General features: G+C 41.6%; 9 protein-coding genes across 9 annotated transcripts; 4 read left to right on the forward strand and 5 right to left on the reverse strand.

Annotated features, from left to right (window-relative positions):
* Positions 1-212: 212 nt before the first annotated feature.
* On the forward strand, positions 213-1,467 carry LOC116650562 (cuticle protein CP14.6-like). The gene is made up of 3 exons (XM_032434558.2): positions 213-400; positions 993-1,068; positions 1,170-1,467. Exons 1-3 carry the CDS (start codon positions 225-227, stop codon positions 1,329-1,331), a joined length of 414 nt encoding a protein of 137 aa, XP_032290449.1. The 5' UTR covers positions 213-224; the 3' UTR covers positions 1,332-1,467.
* A 342-nt stretch (positions 1,468-1,809) lies between these two features.
* On the reverse strand, positions 1,810-3,086 carry LOC138911465 (odorant receptor 47a-like). The gene is made up of 5 exons (XM_070210753.1): positions 2,768-3,086; positions 2,569-2,707; positions 2,200-2,389; positions 1,932-2,135; positions 1,810-1,872 (listed from the first exon to the last, which is right to left on the reverse strand). Exons 1-5 carry the CDS (start codon positions 3,084-3,086, stop codon positions 1,810-1,812), a joined length of 915 nt encoding a protein of 304 aa, XP_070066854.1.
* A 912-nt stretch (positions 3,087-3,998) lies between these two features.
* Positions 3,999-4,479, reverse strand: LOC6636483 (uncharacterized). The gene has a single exon (XM_002059809.4). It carries the CDS (start codon positions 4,397-4,399, stop codon positions 4,079-4,081), a length of 321 nt encoding a protein of 106 aa, XP_002059845.1. The 5' UTR covers positions 4,400-4,479; the 3' UTR covers positions 3,999-4,078.
* A 1,427-nt stretch (positions 4,480-5,906) lies between these two features.
* Positions 5,907-6,406, reverse strand: LOC6636482 (neuropeptide-like protein 32). Its single transcript, XM_002059808.4, has one exon. It carries the CDS (start codon positions 6,315-6,317, stop codon positions 6,012-6,014), a length of 306 nt encoding a protein of 101 aa, XP_002059844.1. The 5' UTR covers positions 6,318-6,406; the 3' UTR covers positions 5,907-6,011.
* Positions 6,407-7,520: 1,114 nt separating this feature from the next.
* LOC6636481 (uncharacterized) lies at positions 7,521-8,188 on the reverse strand. The gene has a single exon (XM_002059807.4). The coding sequence runs from the start codon at positions 8,138-8,140 to the stop codon at positions 7,748-7,750; it is 393 nt and encodes a 130-aa protein (XP_002059843.1). The 5' UTR covers positions 8,141-8,188; the 3' UTR covers positions 7,521-7,747.
* Positions 8,189-8,271: 83 nt separating this feature from the next.
* On the forward strand, positions 8,272-9,641 carry LOC116650648 (putative golgin subfamily A member 6-like protein 3). Its single transcript, XM_032434948.2, has 3 exons — positions 8,272-8,567; positions 8,641-8,973; positions 9,038-9,641. The coding sequence occupies exons 2-3, from the start codon at positions 8,678-8,680 to the stop codon at positions 9,183-9,185; spliced, it is 444 nt and encodes a 147-aa protein (XP_032290839.1). The 5' UTR covers positions 8,272-8,567; positions 8,641-8,677; the 3' UTR covers positions 9,186-9,641.
* Positions 9,642-11,550: 1,909 nt separating this feature from the next.
* Positions 11,551-13,502, reverse strand: LOC116650573 (heterogeneous nuclear ribonucleoprotein A3 homolog 1-like). Its single transcript, XM_070210750.1, has one exon. The coding sequence runs from the start codon at positions 12,460-12,462 to the stop codon at positions 11,650-11,652; it is 813 nt and encodes a 270-aa protein (XP_070066851.1). The 5' UTR covers positions 12,463-13,502; the 3' UTR covers positions 11,551-11,649.
* Positions 13,503-15,759: 2,257 nt separating this feature from the next.
* Positions 15,760-16,241, forward strand: LOC116650804 (uncharacterized). The gene has a single exon (XM_032435529.2). It carries the CDS (start codon positions 15,788-15,790, stop codon positions 16,178-16,180), a length of 393 nt encoding a protein of 130 aa, XP_032291420.1. The 5' UTR covers positions 15,760-15,787; the 3' UTR covers positions 16,181-16,241.
* A 1,553-nt stretch (positions 16,242-17,794) lies between these two features.
* Positions 17,795-18,464, forward strand: LOC116650585 (uncharacterized). The gene has a single exon (XM_032434636.2). It carries the CDS (start codon positions 17,927-17,929, stop codon positions 18,257-18,259), a length of 333 nt encoding a protein of 110 aa, XP_032290527.1. The 5' UTR covers positions 17,795-17,926; the 3' UTR covers positions 18,260-18,464.
* The last annotated feature ends 138 nt before the right edge of the window (positions 18,465-18,602 follow it).

An 18,602-nucleotide genomic window follows, 5' to 3' on the forward strand; every position in this document is an offset into this window, starting at 1 on the left:
GCTATTAAATAAAATGCACACATCTACATATTTTTTGTAGCTGGGCGGCCTTCTTGTTGCCACTTTAAAGATGACTTTCGAAAAATGCAAAGATTAAAGCCAATTATTATTGGCATCAATTACTGAGCACTTCGAACGGTGCTTGACATTATCATATCTCAGTTATGTCTCAATTAACCAATCATCTGTTTTGTTTATCGACCCCACTCTCCCCCGAAAAGGTCATGCAGCTGCTCACCTCCGCCTACGCTGTCGCCGCCCTTGCGATCTGCTGCCTGTGCTTCGTCACAGCTCAGCCGCAGCGCGGTCTGGCGCAGCCGCGCTCCAACTCCTTCGATGCTAATGCTGTGATACTGAAGCAGAACTTTGATCTGAACCCGGATGGCTCCTATCAGTACAAGTAAGTTATGGTTGGAATACATTACTTCATTATTGTGAAGGATCTTTGAGAAAAGCTGCTTCAATAAAGAAGTCAGTCATTCAGATAGTCAGGACATACAGTCAGTCATTCATTAATGCATCTTTTCCAGTCAGTAAAAAATCAATTAGTAAGCCAGCTTATCAATCACTCAGTCAATCATTCAATCGCTGTCAGTCACTTTTTCGAACATTCAAGCAGCGAGTTGTTCAGTCATACATTTCATCAGGCGTTCTATCAGGCACTATCAGCCAGTCTTTCAATCAGTCAAACATTCAATCAGTCCGATATTCAGTCAATAATTTAGTAAATTATTCAGTCAGTGAATCACTTAGTCGCTTATTCAGTCAGTCAATTATCCAGGCAATCAATTAGTTATTCAGTTATTCTATCAGTCAGTCAGGCTGCTCATTAGTGAAATAATCAATATGCCATTCAGCCATGCATTCCATTAGCTATTCAGGCAGTGCGTTTTATATAAGTATATTTGGATAGCTGTCATATCAAGTGCATTATTATTTAAATTCTTATTCATTTTTCTATTTATGTATTCTATATTATTTATCTTGCATAGCTACGAGACGAGCAATGGAATTCGCGCTGATGAGGCGGGCTACCTTAAGAATCCCGGCTCACAGTTGGAGGCTCAGGTGGTTTTCGATGGCACAGTTTCAGGCGCAGCTGCAAAAGTTCCGAGAACTCGTGTGGCCTATTTTTAGGAAAGCAAAAATAACAGAATTGATGTTTGCAGGTAATGCAAGGCTCCTACTCGTACACCGGACCAGATGGCGTGCTCTACACGATTACCTACATCGCCGATGAGAATGGCTTCCGCGCCGAGGGTGCACATATTCCCACACCGCCGCCCGTGAGCCCGGCCGCCGCTGCCGGTCCCCGCCGATTCTTCAAATAATTGATAATTGACCAGCGAGAATTATATTTAATTGGATATAATATTTGTATGATAGCATCCAGGATGAAGTTCAGGGCAGCAGCTCAGTTGATTCACAGACCTCTCTCACTCCCTCCCTCCCTTCCTCCCGCTTCCACAAAAACACTCACACGCAACACTGCTTCATTTTTCCACTCTCAACAGCATTCCGTGTGTATTTATGCATTTCCACACGTTCTCCAACATTCCCGATTTCCACATCTACCTAGCGCCTAACGAATCGTTTAAAATATGTTTTGTACATTATTTAAGTTTGATTGTTAAATGTCGTACGACATCGCAAGCTACGCATAAAACGAATATTGCTCGAAATGTTTTTAATTTCTTGGTTTGTTGTCGTTATCTATCTTTTGAGGTTATTCTTTATTGCAGCGTTGCTAGACTGTTTTTTGTTGTTTGGTATTTTTGCAGTATCTTATATTTGTGCAGGTAAAGTTGATTATTCAGTGCCCTTAGAAATGGATCTCAGCAATGCGAAATAGGACATGGCCGTTCGCACAATCTGTTAGGCACATGCAAAATTCAGCTCCAGACTCTCAATCGTTGCGCCCAACCACTCACCGAGATAAAGACCTCCATGTTGGCCTCAAAGAAGAAGCCTCCATCGATACGACTGCCGCGCTGCGCCCGCATCATCGAGAACTGCAGAGAACGTCCCAGGGCCAAATCAAGGGCGACCTCATGCCAATGGCTGTCGTAGATGGCATGGCGAAGCCCGTGCTCGCCGTCTTCAGGGCGATCGCCGCAATAACAGTAGATATAAAGCTGAGAGGAGCACCGATACGGTAAATACCACATAGAAGGGCATCTGGGCATTGTCGAACTTAACCAACAGCGTATAGCTGAGCACGCACAGATGCAGGGAGCCCACCACGAACTGCACGCAGATGAGCAGCCGAAAATAACGATTCAGTGCCGCGCTGAGATCCAGGCTTCGTCTATACAAATCAAGGATCTTGCCCAGCTGTGCCTCGCTGCCTGCACCAGCTCGAAAGAGCTGCATCGTATGCTGCGACGGTCTGAAACAGGACGACAAGATTATGAATGAGGGCCATAAAAAATGTATCTACACAAATGCTGGGCAGGACGACAGCAAAGCTGGCGGACGCTAACAGGGCGTAGGAGAGCAGCGCATAAGGCAGCTGTTGATTATCCCAGGGGTAGCTGCACGGAAAGGTCATCTCCAGCCGCAGCTGACCCGTGCGCCAATAGTTGAGGCACATGCTCACGCTGGGCTTTCAAGGAGCTCAGAATGGCCGCCAGCATAAAGCAGTTCTTGTAGATGCCGCTGAGCCGCTGCTCCCGCCGATTCTCCTCGCCGATGATGTAGGCAGGCACTTCAAAGGACACAAGCTTGAATAGGCACTAAGAATCTACTGAATTTACCCAACTGGTACCTTCGGTCAGCAGCTCTCGCAGCCTGGCCACGAGCCGCTGAAAGTCCTTGTGCAGCCACATCATGAGGCCGAACTTGAACAGGCCCAGTTGATTGATGAGCAGCGCGGCCAAACCCTCTGTCAGCTGATCCATATTCTCCAGATTCTGTATGCTGTAGGCAATAACCATCGCTTGGACCATGGTCAAGGAGAGCATTAGGCCCAAGGCTCGCCAATGCTGCCGCCAGCCCGACATCTCTGGTCTAGCAAGTATATTGAATCCAAGAATGCGAAAGTAAGTGTCCTGCACCTTGAGCAGGTTCTCATTGATAGTCTCCATTCTGCAAGTACTGAATGTCCTTGCTGCACTCAGCTTTTATACCAGACTACAAAAGCTGCACAGTGGTTCACAGCGAGTGTTTACATGGCAAAAAATCAACTACTTAAAGGATAGAGTTGGGCGTATAAACCCTATTATTTCAATTTAATACCCTTGAGGGGTTTTCATAATTACTTGTGAATAGAAAAGTAAAATAACTCTTGCCCCTCTGTCTGTACTAATAAGATATCTTAATTCGATATTAATTTTTTCTTTGAAAACTCTTCGTTTTTTTAAAATATCTTGCTGTTAAGGCTTGAGCAAAATATTCTTATTATAAGACTTTTAGATTAATTGGCTCTGATGTCATTATTAGACTGAGATACGAGTTCGTGCATGGCAAAAGGTATATATCTTTAAATGTGTATCTTTTTTATAAGAATATATCTTAATAAGTATATATCTAAATAAATACATATCTTTATATGTATATATCTTTATAAATATATATCCTTATAAGTATATCTCTTTTTATGAAAATATCTTTATAAAGTATTTTTTTTGAGTGTATATATTTAAAAATATATATTTTCAAAAGTTTTAATTTTTGCACTCTAAAGACCATATTTCATTCTGGTTAATGCCTTGTGAGTTCTACTAACCCAGTGTCCAGTCTGAATTTAATGCGTTAATAATTAGAGCTAAAATTGCCGGGCAATTATTTTAATTAGCTCGATTAAGCTATAGGCATTAAAATTAGACACAGTTTAGACATGCCCGAGCTGGGAAGGTGTTCAACAAATTCAGTTTAAGTGCAAGCTGAGCTGCGCCTGGGAACAGGTTAGAAGCAACTGCTCTTAAGAATTTAAATTGAATATGCCTTGTTTTTTTTTTTGTTTTTGAAAATGTTCTTTATTTACACACACAAAACAAACATCAAAAGGTGTCTTGACGCAGTGGCTCCTGGACAGGTGGTCGATGACAGTGGCTGCTTTGCTTGGCCTGGCAGGGTTTTAACGTCCCCAGCCCCAGCCGCCGCCACCCCAGCCGCGATTCCAGCCGCCGCCCCAGCCATGGCCCCAGCCGCCGCCTCCCCAACCGCCGCCGCCCCAGCCATGGCCCCAACCGCCGCCTCCCCAACCGCCGCCTCCCCAACCGCCACCTCCCCAGCCGCCCCAGTGCCGCGCCTCTCGATTGCCCTCATTGGCGTGGGCGTTTCCTTGATCAGCTACCTGCAGCAGATCAATGTGCTCCTCGTTCTTGTCATCCAACGGCTGGGCAAAGCTCAAGGCTATGCAGACAGCTCCAACGAGCGCCAGAAGTGTAAGACGCATCTTGGTATTGTTTCTACTCCTTGGGTATTCTTTGGGTTGTTTGAATGTTTGGCTTTGATGCTTTCGGTTCAACTGATGCTGACAGGCGCAATTCAGCGGCCTTTATTTGCCCACAAGCCGTCAAAAATTCATCCAGTTGTCGTTCCTGTTCCCGGCCGTATCTCCTAAGCCCAAATGCATTTCGCATACTTAGCACTTAAAGTTACGTATAGATTATCTGTGGGTCTTTGTTATGATCTTATACCCTGAACGAGTGAGTAAATAGGGTATGATGTTTTTGTGCAAGGATATGCAATGGACCGAATCTTTACAATCGGAGAATATATTCTCTAAGAATAATTCACTTTATGGACACATCCTCCAAAATGTAAAGCAAAAAATTTGTTAAAGAAAAATTCCTGCGCTTTGGCTATCCTTAAAAACCTCATGAAGATCGGACAATGGGTACCGAAGGCTTCAAGGAGCACACTTCCAGCACAACAGCTCATCCCTGGGCTTAGGGTAACTTTTAGTCGTGCACACCAACTGGAGCACTTTTACTTGTTTTTTTTTTTACGATTCTAAGTCAGGTTGTGTTAACTTTCTTAATATTTGTTTATTTGATTGTCATGCTTCGTTGCCTATTACACCTGCTTTTGCTGCATTTGCTGTTGTTGTTATTGTTGATCCATTTGTTTATCACAAAAGTTGCCCCTACCAAATGTACATCCCATAATCAAGGCGCAAGTGGACCACATTAACTGGCAATTTATTAGATCTGGTAGCTGGACAGTGGGCGTGCGTGTGTGTGTGTGTGTGTGAGAGGGGAATGTATATCGAGTAAATAAATTGCATGGCCAACAATGAGACGAATGTATTCGTAAATCAAGTTTAGACAATGTATTCGACATTGCTTTGTTAAGGATTGTTTATATAGAAAGCGAATAACAGTAAAAAAAATTATTGATTAATTAAAAACAATTAAAATAACTTAGCAAGCAGATACCCTATATAATTCGTAAAACTAAGACAGATGTACGTTCAATTTATATACTGGACGGAGCTCATAAAACACTCAGAGCGCAGCCGATTGTTATATCGTTATACATATAAATATATTATATAGTATTTATAAAGCTTTGTGTGTATATTCTAAGCACAAGCCCTCCTCAGGCATGCAGAAATTAATAAGCTATTGCAGCGTTGCCAGACTCTTGTTAAGTACATAGCAAAAAAGCAAACATGAATGTTAATAAAAAATAGTCTCCTTTATATACGAAAGACGCTCCATTTAATAAAATGACTTGGGAAAATAAATAAATATGAGACCGGACTATACCATTATTATTAAATATGGCTCATACATATAAGTATATAATGATGCTCAAATTGTATTCCAATCAATCTCATTTTCTACTTCTGAAAAAATCGTAAAACATTGAATCATTTTTTCTTATTATAGTTTATTCACCCAACGAATCGCTGTTGAATCTTTGACGCTTTCGATTTAAAACAAAAGAATTAAAAATTGTTTTTTGTAATGTTCTTTATTTACAAACACAAAATGAACAAAGTTTTCGCTGTGTTAGGACGCCTGTGGAGCGTTGGCAGTTGTTGATAGCTTCAGAAGGACTTATCGTCCCCAGCCCCAGCCGCCACCGCCGCCACGACCACCCCAGCCGCCGCGACCTCCCCAGCCGCCGTGACCACCCCAGCCGCCCCCGCGTCCGCCCCAGCCGCCTCCGCGTCCGCCCCAGCCGCCTCCGCGTCCGCCCCAGCCACCGCCCCATTGACGGGCCTCTCGGTTGCCCTCGTTGGCATGGGCCTGTCCTTGATCGGCGACGTTGAGCAGATCAATCTGGTCGCTTTCCTCCTCGGCGAGGGCGTAGCAATAGGCGAGGCAGAGCACGCCGATGAGTGCTAAGAGTATTAAACGCATCTTGGGATTCCCTTTCTAGTGGATATGTTACTTGGTTGGTTGTGCTTGAAGCTTTCGTATGTGACTGATGCTTTCAACGTAGGTCCAGCTGCCTTTTATTTGCCATCAAAGCCTGGAAATAACCAGCTGAGTTGTCGTTCCTGTTCTCGTACGCATCACCTAATTTTAAGTGTCATATAGTACTCAAAGCCACATTAGAAGGGGTTTTTTTTTTAATTTTTTGTAGCCAGGCATTGTTACTTTCGAGATGTTTGTGTATTTATTTATCGCCATAAGATTATTACACCTGTTCTGGCTGCAGTTGTTATTGTTTTCTTCTAAAATTAAGCAGCTAAACGATCCATCAAGAAACTCAGACAATGTGGAGCATATTTAAATTAATTAAACCAAAGCAATTACCAGTTGTAATTACTTTGAGCAGTGTTGTAAAGTGATGCGATGGCACAAAGCAAGTACGCTGTTCGAAGCAATGTTGTAAAACTCAGACAATGTGGAACATATTTAAATTAATTAAACCAAAGCAATTACCGGAGTGTGCAGGCATACTCTTTTTTAAGCAGTGCTGTAAAACTTAACAGGCGAAGGCACAAATCAAGTACGCTGTTCGAAACAGTGTTGTGAAATGATTTGAGAGTAAGTAGTTAGTACACTGCTCGAATAATAACTAGGTGCTGTTCAACAGATCTAGGCTAAGTAGCCATAAATGAATACCTAAGGTCACTTAAGGTCGAGACGCCAAAAACAAACAAACAAAGTTGTAAATCATTTATGACATGTTGTTGCATTTATCAAAACAAATTAGCTGGCACGTAAAACCCAAATTGTGCATAGCATAGTTGATCTTAAAATCACATATGTACATATAATTGAGCATATTATCATGCAAATTTTTTAAATGAACAATCGAAAGCCGAAACTCGTTTCTCACGCCCGATTTGTCATATGTGTTACACTTAATATAAGCTGTACTTTACTAATTTTGGAAAATGCTAATTAGCAGGTGCTATTCGCAAATGCAAGTTTGCAATAATAGCTGTGATGCATGATTTCAGATAAGTGTATTAGTTGACCTATGTGAACTAAGATTCACAAAGATTTCGGTTGCAGGTATTTTTTTTTTTGATTGTTTTGCTGTGAGTCACCCGTGAGTTATTAGTCAATTAAATTACGCTACGTAGTGCTCAAAACAAAGCTTAAATCCCATTAAGCGACAAGTTTTTGTACATAGTTTAATTTATTTATGAGCACAACAAAATAAGCAAAACAATTGTGAGGTTAGCGTCGAGAAGCTTCAAAAGCGTATTCACCACGCCCATATTCACCATACATGTGGAATGAATATGAGCTCAAGTTACATTACGGTCCGTATTGTTGTACACAGTTTAACTTATTTATAGGCACGACTAAGTAACATAAAACTTTTTGTAAGGCTAGCGTCCATAATATCCATAGCCTCCACGATGTCCATGTCTGTGTCCACCATAACCGAAACCACCACGGCCATATCCACCATAACCGTAACCACCATAGCCGAAACCACCACGACCGTAGCCACCATAGCCACCGTAACCACGACGACGACCAAATCCACCACAGCAGAAGGCTCGCGCCTCTCGATCGCCCTCGTTGGCGTGTCCCTCGGGCTGATCGGCCAGATCCAGTAATGTTATCAGGCCATTATCCTGGACATTATCCTGGACATTAACCTGGACATTATCCTGGACATTATCCTGGACATTATCCTGGACACTATCATCCAACGGCAGCGCATAGCCGAGGGCCAGGCAAAGAGCTCCAACAAGCAGCACCAGGGTCAAACGCATCTTCTAGCCGTTCCTCTATTTAACAAACTTAATTTCCGTACTGATGCAATCTATCGCAATGCCAGCGCCTTTTATGGAAGATTCAGCTAGATTAATCGTTATTTTAGTTTCGCGGAAAAAAACGAATTATTTGATGGCACATACAATTAATTAGTCTCGAGGGTGCTTTAAACCCTAAAAAGAATGCAAGCTCATTTCCTGCCGAGAGTTGCTCTGAGACTAGCTAGGTTAAAGATTAAGTTAAAAGCTCTCAATCGTTTCCTTTTTTAAAAAGCGCTGGCTAAAACAATGCATTCGCTTGGGGTTTGAACCTTCAAAACCTTCACAAGGGGTTCGTCGATATATTTCTCCAAGGTGGAATAAACTCTCAATTAATTCCATATTTATAATCCAATTCGTCAGCAAGCATGTTGGCAACCAGTTAAAAGTGAGTTTAACATAACATTTCGAGTTAACATGCAGGAGTGGAAATTTAATTTACATTATGTTTCGTTACCAAGGATTTCAACCCGACCAACGACCAAACAAAGCCACGGAATGCATGTTGCCGAGTTTCTTAACCGAACCAATCGACGCAATCGAAATGCTCAAATAGAAGGAGAGGTGCAGCGGCGACTTGGAGAATATGCCAAGGATTTGGAGGAACGCCGCCGCCAACTGGCAGAGCAGCTGCACAACGAGGAGCGCCAGCTGGACGAGGAGCTGGCAGAGCTGCTGCAGTCGCGTCTCGAAGCAGCGCAAAATCAGCGTATCGAATGGATTCAACTGCAGCTGATGCGAAGCGAGCGGAAAGAGCAGCAGCTGCTCCAGCTGAAGCAGCAGCAGCGCGAGATGTGAGTCAGCTAAGCTTCTAACTAGCTAAATAATACTAAAAACTTTTATTTCTCTCCCCGCCAGCGAAAACTCGGAGCAGCATCGTGAGTCGGAAACGAAGCAAATACTTTTGGAGACCAAACAGGCGCAACTCTATCAAATTGAGGAGCGCAAGGAATTGCGCCGCCGGGCAGCCTACGTGGATTCCCTCTGGCAACAATACAGCAAATAATAATACAAAAGTCAAGAACATTCGAAGCCACCCGCGACCGAGTGTAATTAACCTGCAACACGTGTCGGCATTCTATTTATTTATTTACAATTAAAAATGCCAGTTTGATAAAAATATGCGAAACAGCCGAAAAAAACGAATTAGGCGACTAATAATAATTATCGAATGTAAAATATATGAGAAAAATTTGCACAGAAGTGGGCGAAAATATTTGTTTGCACTCAGCCCATTTCGCCTTTGATATTTCGATAGCAACAACGATGACAAAATGCAGGCTGCATCGCTAGAATATACCCTGTAATCGTTAAATAATGCATAAGAGGGCTTGACATAGTCGCACATGTTTGCTAATTAAACACCTTAGGAAATATTTTTGAGTACAGGGTGGAACGAGTTTATACTTAATAAACAAAGTTGAATTAAATAAAGTCATTCAGTTATGAATTTGGCCGTTTCAGAATAAGATTACTGCGTTATTCAACTGAACCCGGTTTATTTTGTTTGGGCATAGCTTTCTGGATAAACAAAATTATTGGAACAATAATGAATTATTCGAATTATAATATAGACGCTTAAAGTTCGTTGGTATATATCCCAGATTTGTTATTGACTCTATGCGATGAGATTGCACTTTTCAGTGCTGACAACGTCACAAAGTTGTGATTCCCTCGTCTAGTGCATTGTAAGCCAATTAACACGACTATGCGATAAGTGCTTGGGTAAGAATTTCAGCTGAGCCCCTGCAATAATGGATCAGCAAATTGTTGCAACTGTGACTAAGTGTTGGATAATGTTGTGAAATCTCAATTAGGCTACTTTAGAACTGAACACTTGATCCCACTATGAAATTTAAAATGCTAATCAAAAGATCAAACATTTGGTTGATTTAAATATCGTGGAGGCTTAAATAACCTATTATTTATTGTACTTAAATCTTCTCAAGGGTTAACCCTTCTGTACAAGTTATTCATATGATATAGATTCGCGTATGAATGTTGGCGTTGCCACATAGTTAATATTCAAAGAACTAGATTATAAATTGCAAATTTATTTATTTTGCTCGATATTGATGCGTTTATTTTTAAATCAGTTTCACCACCAATAGTAATGATAACGATGTCCCCAAGGATGGTAGTAAGGGCGATAGTAATAAGAACGATATCCCCATGGGCTGAACCAAAGGAAGCGTGCATTACGTGCTCCTTCCTCTGCGTGCTGGCTGCCCATATCGGCGATATCCGTTAGGGTGGCCATGGAATCCGTATTGTCCACTTGCTGCTGTGGTTCTGGCTCCTGCACGACAGGCGCCTGTTGCAGCTGATCCTGCTCCAGCTGAGCTGGCCAGCCCCAGGACAAACTGAGACTTGCGATTACAAGCAAAATGCACAGCTTCATATTGCGAATTTAAACTCGAGAACTGAACTGTCTTCTGCTTGTTAGACAGTTGTCACTTTTATAGGTCGGTGGGTCTTGCACTTTGTGTTTTCAATTAGATTTATTTGCACCCATCGAGTTTCACAATTATGAGAAATTTTCATGCTGGCCAAAACGACAGACATCGAATGACTGGGCGTTCCACAGGGGTTTTTTTTAGAGTGCAGTGCAAACAAGGCTTGTTTGCTTCGAGCACACACGGCGAGGAACGCAAATCAGTAGCTCTTAGCTCTTAGTTCTACAAAATATACTCTCTTAAGTTCAATAAAAAGCATGTCAATACTAAAATTAATCAATTGGCTACCACTTATTAGCTTTAAAATCGAAAACATACTTTTAGGCTCACCTAATGAAAAGATAACCCGAATAGCCCTAGTTCAGCTTGTCGATATGCACATTTCATAAGAGACTTCAATCGAAAATAAAGCATTTAAATATACATTTTGATTAATTATTTGCCAGAGCTGAGAGCTCTTAAATATGAATCGCTTTTTGGTTCATTGAACCCACTTTTGTAAAAAGAGCGGCCAGTCGCACAGCAAAATCAACAAAATTTGCAAACAATTAAAAAAAAAATTGTGCTTAAACAAAGTCATGCACACAAAGCACATTTCAAATCAACGTAAGAACACATTTTTTGTGAACAATAATTAACAATGTAAATAAGACAACAAAGTTTCATTCACATTTGACAAAATGTTGCCGAAGCTAAGTATATATGTCGATATAGAATATATGACATGTGCCATTTTCACATTAATTTTGACCAGGACAAAAATGACCAGATTTAGATCTCAAATTGATCTAGAGGCCAAACCACGAACAAGGAGCCAAAAGTCGTGAAAATCAAATGAGATTTGATGGAGCTATGAGGTTGGGAAATTTTGACCTATGCCAAACAGTCTTACATATAGAAATTTTATGTGTTTAATATAACTGAACAAACTTAAATTAAAAATACTTTGTTAATGAGATATTCTATTCGATAATCGCAGACTAGTCTGTTAGCCAGTTCCTTTTGGAGCTACCTTCAGCCCAACAAGCCCAAGAGACCGCTCAGCGCCTGAGGATTGGCGCCTCCGGCAGCTCCGGCTGCACCGCCGCCGCCATTGGCCAACAAGGGTCGCAAGCTGCTGCCCAGCGCTTGGCCCAGCAGGCCTGCCAGCTGCGCTGCCTGCGCTGTGTTGAGCTGTGAACCAGCTCCAGCTCCAGCGCCTGAGCCAGCGCCGACACCAGGTGACACGCCCGCGCTTGGATTGGCGCTGATTGGCGGCACGGCTGTCGCGTAGCTGCCGTAGGAGGAAGGTCTGTTTCCATAATTATTGTTGTAGTTGTTGTAATTGCCGTAGTTTGGCCTGGAGCCGTAATAGTTGCCCGGATATTGCACGGGTCGCTGATAGCCGCCGTAGTTGTAGTTGTAGCTGGGCCTGTAGAGGCCATAGCCCGGATAGCCATAATAGCTCTGAGCCAGGCCCGGATAGCCCAAACCCAAGCCAAATCCATAGTTGGGCCTGTAACCGTAGACGCTGCCATAGCCATAACCAGGATAACCTCCGCCTACATATCCTCCACCTCCGTATCCTCCTCCTCCTCCTCCACCGCCTCCGTATCCTCCTCCTCCGTACGGATCCGACTGCGTGCCACTGCCCGCGCCAGCCGCCACCCCGCCTCCACTCACGCCGCCCAGAGGCGCCACTGGCGCATCGAACAATGGCCCCGCGGAACCGAACAGCAGCGGCGAGAGCAGACCCAATGTGCGTCCCTGTGGACGCGGCTTGCTCCTCTGGCCACTAGCCAGGGCGAAGAGCACACTAAGCAGGCAGAAACGCGCCGGCAAATACATTCCGTTGGATTAAAGTCAGGCTGCGGCACCTGACGACTGGCAACTAAAGTTGCTGCACATTGTCCAATTTAGTTTTATATGCTGGCTGAAGAGGCCACGCCCCTAACAACTGTTCTTGAGCATTTGGCCAAATATGTGACGGAAACTGGCAGACCTTCAGCGCATCCGAAAGTTACCAAAATTCAACGACAGCTCGCACGCACACGCTAACAAAACGCCGCTAAAACGTTACTAAAACGCGCCAAAGTCGCGTTGGAGTCGCGCCGGAGTCGCGGCAGCGCGTCATGGACTGGTTCTGGTTCCATGCTTTCACGCATGCTCCAAAGACGGCAGACGCCTGACATTGACCTTGCTCAACGTTTTGGCAAATATTGACCAAATAGGTAACAATCAAAAATAGCAAAATGCACAAGAAAACAGAATGAAGATAAAATACCCTTTAATGCCAAGCGTATAGAACAAGAGTTCGATCGATCAAGGCTTTGAAGACGTATTGTTAGTATAGTAAAGCCCATAATTGATGGGCTTGTTCAAGATATCTCGAAAAACAAAAAAGTTTTCCATATAATGGTATTATACTTATATTATTCCGTGATATGCCCTACTATGCCCCTACAATAGTTGACCAAATTGTATGAGCTTTTTACTTTGTATAATAATTTTTACTGTATATACTTTGTCGGGGCCGGCTGTTTCTATGCGTGACATATTTGTTGACATAATGATAATACCCTCTACAATAAAGAATACATTTTTAAGATCTAAATAGAGTGCTCGACTAGGAGATATCCGGTTTTCAGCTGGCAGCTGCTCAAACATTTGCATAGTTAGCTCGAAGCACAGAGATATGCTCTAAAAAGCCAGGCTAAGCCAAGTTGGCTTAAAATTAATAATAACTAATATCAGACAAGCTTGCTAAATAGTATTATTCTATAATTTCTAGAACATAAAGTCTCTGAGAACGAAAGACAGACAGACTATCGATTAGTTTGTTGATGCTATCCAAGATTTGGACTTGATATTTTTTTTTATTTTTCAATCTGTCGCACTTTGCACTTTACACACATTCGCACAAAAACAATATACCCCATCTGACCCACTTTGTAATGGGTGTAGGGTATATAAAAAACTGTTTCACACCGTTAACGCGTTTTTTTTTTCTGTAGTTTTTGTTAACTTCCGCGGGTTTTTCATAAGTTTGTTTTTAGCTTTTATGAAACTTGTTTGCTTTATAGGAATTAAACTTAAAGAAATCTTTAGAAGTCCACAATTGTATTTGCTTTCAATGGAATTAACTAAGTCAACTTGGTAACAATCAGAAAAATAAACAGAAACTTAGCCAAATACTTTAATTAAAGCTCAGCTCAGATATTTTCTTTATCCAGTAGGGATTAATATTATCTAAAAACTGAACTGATATTATCTAAAAAAAAAAAAAAAAACTAAGCCCAATTGAAAAACAATTTATTTGGGCAAATCGTTTCGATCGAGTATAGTCTGTGACTGTGGGAAACCAATTAAAATGAATGTAATGAATTTGACTTTTTTTATCATGTGATCCCCCAATTATATTTAATAGTGGGCTGTAATGCGTCATTTCGGGGGCTGTTTAACAACCAGTTTTCGGTCTCATCAAATTGACTTACGTTTTGTTTACAATTTTTATCCCACTGTCAACTAGACGTCACAATATTTTATTCAGTTCACAAAAAGTGTGTGCAAATTGCAGACAACACTGAGAGAAAATTTAAGGTTTATAATGTTTGGCAAAATGAATTATTAAATAAGATCAATCGACTAGACTATTCCCAGAGCCCAAAATTATGCAACAATAATAAATTGTGAAATATGCTTTAAAAGGGCATCACAAACATTTTTGTATCGCAAATTTCTGCTCTTAAAAAAATATTAAATTCAGGACAATCGTTAAGGCATAGTCTTTATGTAGACTCCTGAAACATTAAGTAAATATTCTCTAACTGAACTATATTTAATACTCTTCAATTTCATTATTTGATTAGCTTGCCTTATTAGTTAGCTTCGGCTGATCTAGTGCTAATCCGCTCATTAGACAGGCACTTGTTTTAAGTAAAAACGAAAATAAAAACAAATTAACTACTTTTAATAAATGTTCACTTTATGCCTGTGTCAAAACACGTTGCCTTTTATTGTGCCAGAATAAAAAATGATATAAGTAAAATTCTGATCTTTTACTGCGCAGTTCGGCAAACACTTTGAAAGGTCAGTAATCCGAGCTCTTAACAAGTTTTTAATAATTTTCGATTGCCTCTCAACGCAGGCATAACGAGAATAGAAAGAAACGGCACGTCGAACTCTTAATACCCTGCAGAAGCTGGGCCTATGGCTGCATATAGTTTTATAAGAAGACTTCTTACTTCCCGATTATTCGCATAGGAGTCACAAAATATAGCACCTCAATCTGATATCACTTTGCAGATATAGTAGTCTAGTTAGACTCCTAAATATGTCAAACTTAAAAGTTGTTCATAAGAGAACTTAATTTTTAAAAAATCTTCAATTCAAAAAAGCCATATCATATAGGGTTACGATCTGGCCGAACCTATGCAAAGCCATCTCTTTATATGCATTACACATTTCGTGAGATTAATAATAACTTTAACAAGGGCATAAAATGTGTATAGAATGTGTGTGCCCAACATCTAAATACTCTAGAAAATTTATTTAATAAATATGTTTTTTATATTCTTTGCATATCAGCTGCTGAAAAGCTTGTTCCCATGTTCTACTTTAGATAATTAACCCAGTTAAACTCCTTTATGTTGGCTTTCCGGCGAGTCCAACCACCTTCTTGCTGACATTTCTTACAGGGTATTAGAAGAGTGAGTCCCCCACGTGAAGTGGCCAAGTGTTTTGTTTATAGAAACATTGTGAGAAGTTTTTAATTTGCCGCGTCTTAACAACAAGCTGCAACAATGTAGGTCTTTGGCTCTAGGCCAACATGACAAATGTATGTGAAAAGTGAGCGTGGGGGAGTGAAGGGGTAAAGATGTTGCGGGGGGATGGGCAGCAACCAAATTGTCTGAGCGCCTTAGGGGTCCGGGAATTACGCTGGCCGCGTGCTTACATATGCTGGTGAAGTCATCAAAAGCAGAAAAACAGAAAAACAAAATAATGATAGATGCTGGAGCTAATGATTCGTTTTGGCAGGATGAGCCAATCAGAATCACATGGCAGTTCTGTGGTTCCGTGCGGTGCATCCCCGCGTGGCCAGTCAAAAAGTCGACGACTATAAAAGATCTCGGCTCGCGATCTACCCCAAATAGAAGCAATTGTTATCCCAAAGATGAAACAGTTTGTGGTGCTAGCCTTAATCAGCTGCCTGGCCTTGGCCAGTGTCTGTGCCCATCCGCTGGAGCCGGTCGAGGAGCAGCTCACACTCGAGCAGGTGGACGCTCCGGCCGGCAATGATGTCGACGGAGTGCGTCTTGCACGTCACTTTGGCGGCGGCGGCGGATTCTGCTGCGGCGGTGGCGGCTTTGGACGTCCCGGCTTTGGCGGCGGCGGCTATGGCGGTTATCCGGGCGGCGGCTTTGGCGGCGGCTATCCGGGCGGTGGCTTTGGCGGTGGCTATCCCGGCGGTGGCTTTGGACGACGCGGCGGCGGCTTCGGAGGCGGCAGTGCCTCAGCCTCTGCCTCGGCCTCAGCCTCAGCTAGCGGCAACTTTTATGGCAAATAGGCGAATTTGATGTAAAAACAAAACAAATCACAATAAAAAACAAAAACGAAAAAACAGTCAAGCGCGCTTCTGAGACAGATGCAAATATATATCTAAAATGTTCACGCCTTCTGGCAGCCGGTTTTGCGCTCGAAAAACAAATAACAACAAAAATGGCATTAACAATAATACTATTAATCAAAAAATAGCTGCTGAATGCGAAGATTTGATTTTTAACGCACTGCAAAATAATGTAACACCCAGAAATATTCCAACGGGTTGCTCAAAATATTCCGTTGACTTCAATTAAAAACTGCCCGAAAATATATAACGTAATACTCATAAAATAAAATCGGATGTGCGAATTATTTTTGGGGCCTGGCTTAAAAAGCGAAACTGAAACTGAGACTTTTGTCAAATATGCTCAGACAGAATCGAATTTACCAGTTTTACAGCTTGAAATGATTTATTCTCCACACAAAATAAAAAAACAAAAACAAAAAAGTGATAAATGATTTAATTAGTCAGAAACTTTTTCGGGCTAAGCAGCGTAATAAATAAAACGGACTAAATAATTGGTTTTTGATTGAAATTTTCAAGCAAAATTATTTATTAGCCAAAAGCCATTAAATTACCATTATATAGAAACTGATTCAAATGGGTCTGTTCTGAATAAAACAATATTTTGTTGTTGCCTTTGAATAACTCAGGCAAATAATAGTTAGTTTTAGGTATGTTAAGCCTTTTTGAGCTTGCATTTAAGACTCTGAATTATAAACTTTGAAGCATTTTGACAAAAGCAATCACAATTTTTGCCACCCAAAATATTTATTTACATCTTTAGAAGTAAATAGAATGGATTGACATTAAAAGATAGACATTTAAGACATGCAAATATTTTCCACACTTGCAAAGCGAAGTTTCCTCTCTTTTTTCTCTATAAAAACTGTGCCTGTTGGCTCCTGGCACGGGGACAGTTCAGGTATGCCGCCGGGATGATTTACTTAATAATAAAGCCGCGCTGATTCATGAATAATTAGTTAAATCAAATATTTTGCACTCGGCCTAATGAGAGAATTACACGGAAATAGCTGACACTTGGGAAATGTGATTCACATAGTATATATGCATAGCCTTTTACTCCTATAGTAAAAGGCTAATTAGCGCCTATTTGTTTTTATTTGCGAGTAATGCACTTCGCGACAATGCAAATAAACACAATGAACTATACTTAGTTTCCACAAAAAAAAAGCCCATATTTGGCAATGCAGTTAAGATCTCTTAGCGAAACTAGATGCCAGACTAAATTTAACTATATCTAGCTGTTGACTCATTCGCAGGGCTCCGAGCAGCGCCTACCGCAACAAAATATATAATCAACCACAAATTAGGAGCTCATAAATGCCAAGCTTATGGATCATCTCTCGCTGGGTTTGACGTCATATGAAACACCCCCTAAACGCCGCCTGGGCGGAAATGTTGTATGCATTCGTTTCGGGGTGCTAATCGAATGGAAAGATGCGCAACGAAACTGGAATTAGTGCTTCTGCTGGAGCGTTGTCTGTCTGCCATATTAATTAGCGCATAGTGTGAAGTGTGAGTTGATGTATAAAACGGGCGGTACGCCTACTGAAACGGCACAGAACCTCAAGGAACTACAACAGTAGCACATCAACAGCAGCAACAGCAACAAATCCGCCAGTTAAAAGAATTCTCCAATTGAATAATTCTTAAAGATATTCTCCTACACCCACACACACACACAACATGAACTACACCTGGGCATTCGCTCTCATCCTGGCCACATTGTGCCTGTCCCAGGCAGCGCCCCTCAACAATCCCTACCAGGCCATCAGCTCGCCCAGCGACATTAGCGGACAACCAGTGCGCACAAAACGCGGCAGCTATCAAAATGATTATTACATCTGCTATCCCAGCAGCGTTGTCTATGGCTACCATCACAACAATCCCAGTTCCCCGGACGGACATCGTCGCTCCGATGCGCCGGAGCAACGTTTCCTCGCCTACGACTCCTACGAGGCGCGTACAAATCGTGCGGATAGGGAACGCGCTGCCTACACAGACAGCTTTGGCAAATAATTTACGGATTTCGAAGACTCTCTCAACTCAAACTGGACGTAATACATGGAGTATATATTTTAGTTAAGGCATTCGCACAGGTGTAGCTGTACATAGTATTTATTTATACTAATTATTTATTGTCTTTTATAATATATGTTAGTAACAAAGAAATGAAAATTAAACAACAATTAAACCGAATTAAACAGAATTAAATGAAGATAAAGATCAAGAATATTATACAATGCCTTTTCTATGCTCTTTTTACGGACACTTTTGAAAACGAGATTTATCTCTGCGTGTCATAATCCCTAAAGTGAGACCAATGTATTCATAAGTGCATAAAGTTCCCAATCCAGACTCC

This window comes from Drosophila virilis, unplaced genomic scaffold (genome assembly GCF_030788295.1).
Source record: "Drosophila virilis strain 15010-1051.87 unplaced genomic scaffold, Dvir_AGI_RSII-ME tig00000019, whole genome shotgun sequence".
Lineage (NCBI taxonomy): Eukaryota > Metazoa > Arthropoda > Insecta > Diptera > Drosophilidae > Drosophila > Drosophila virilis.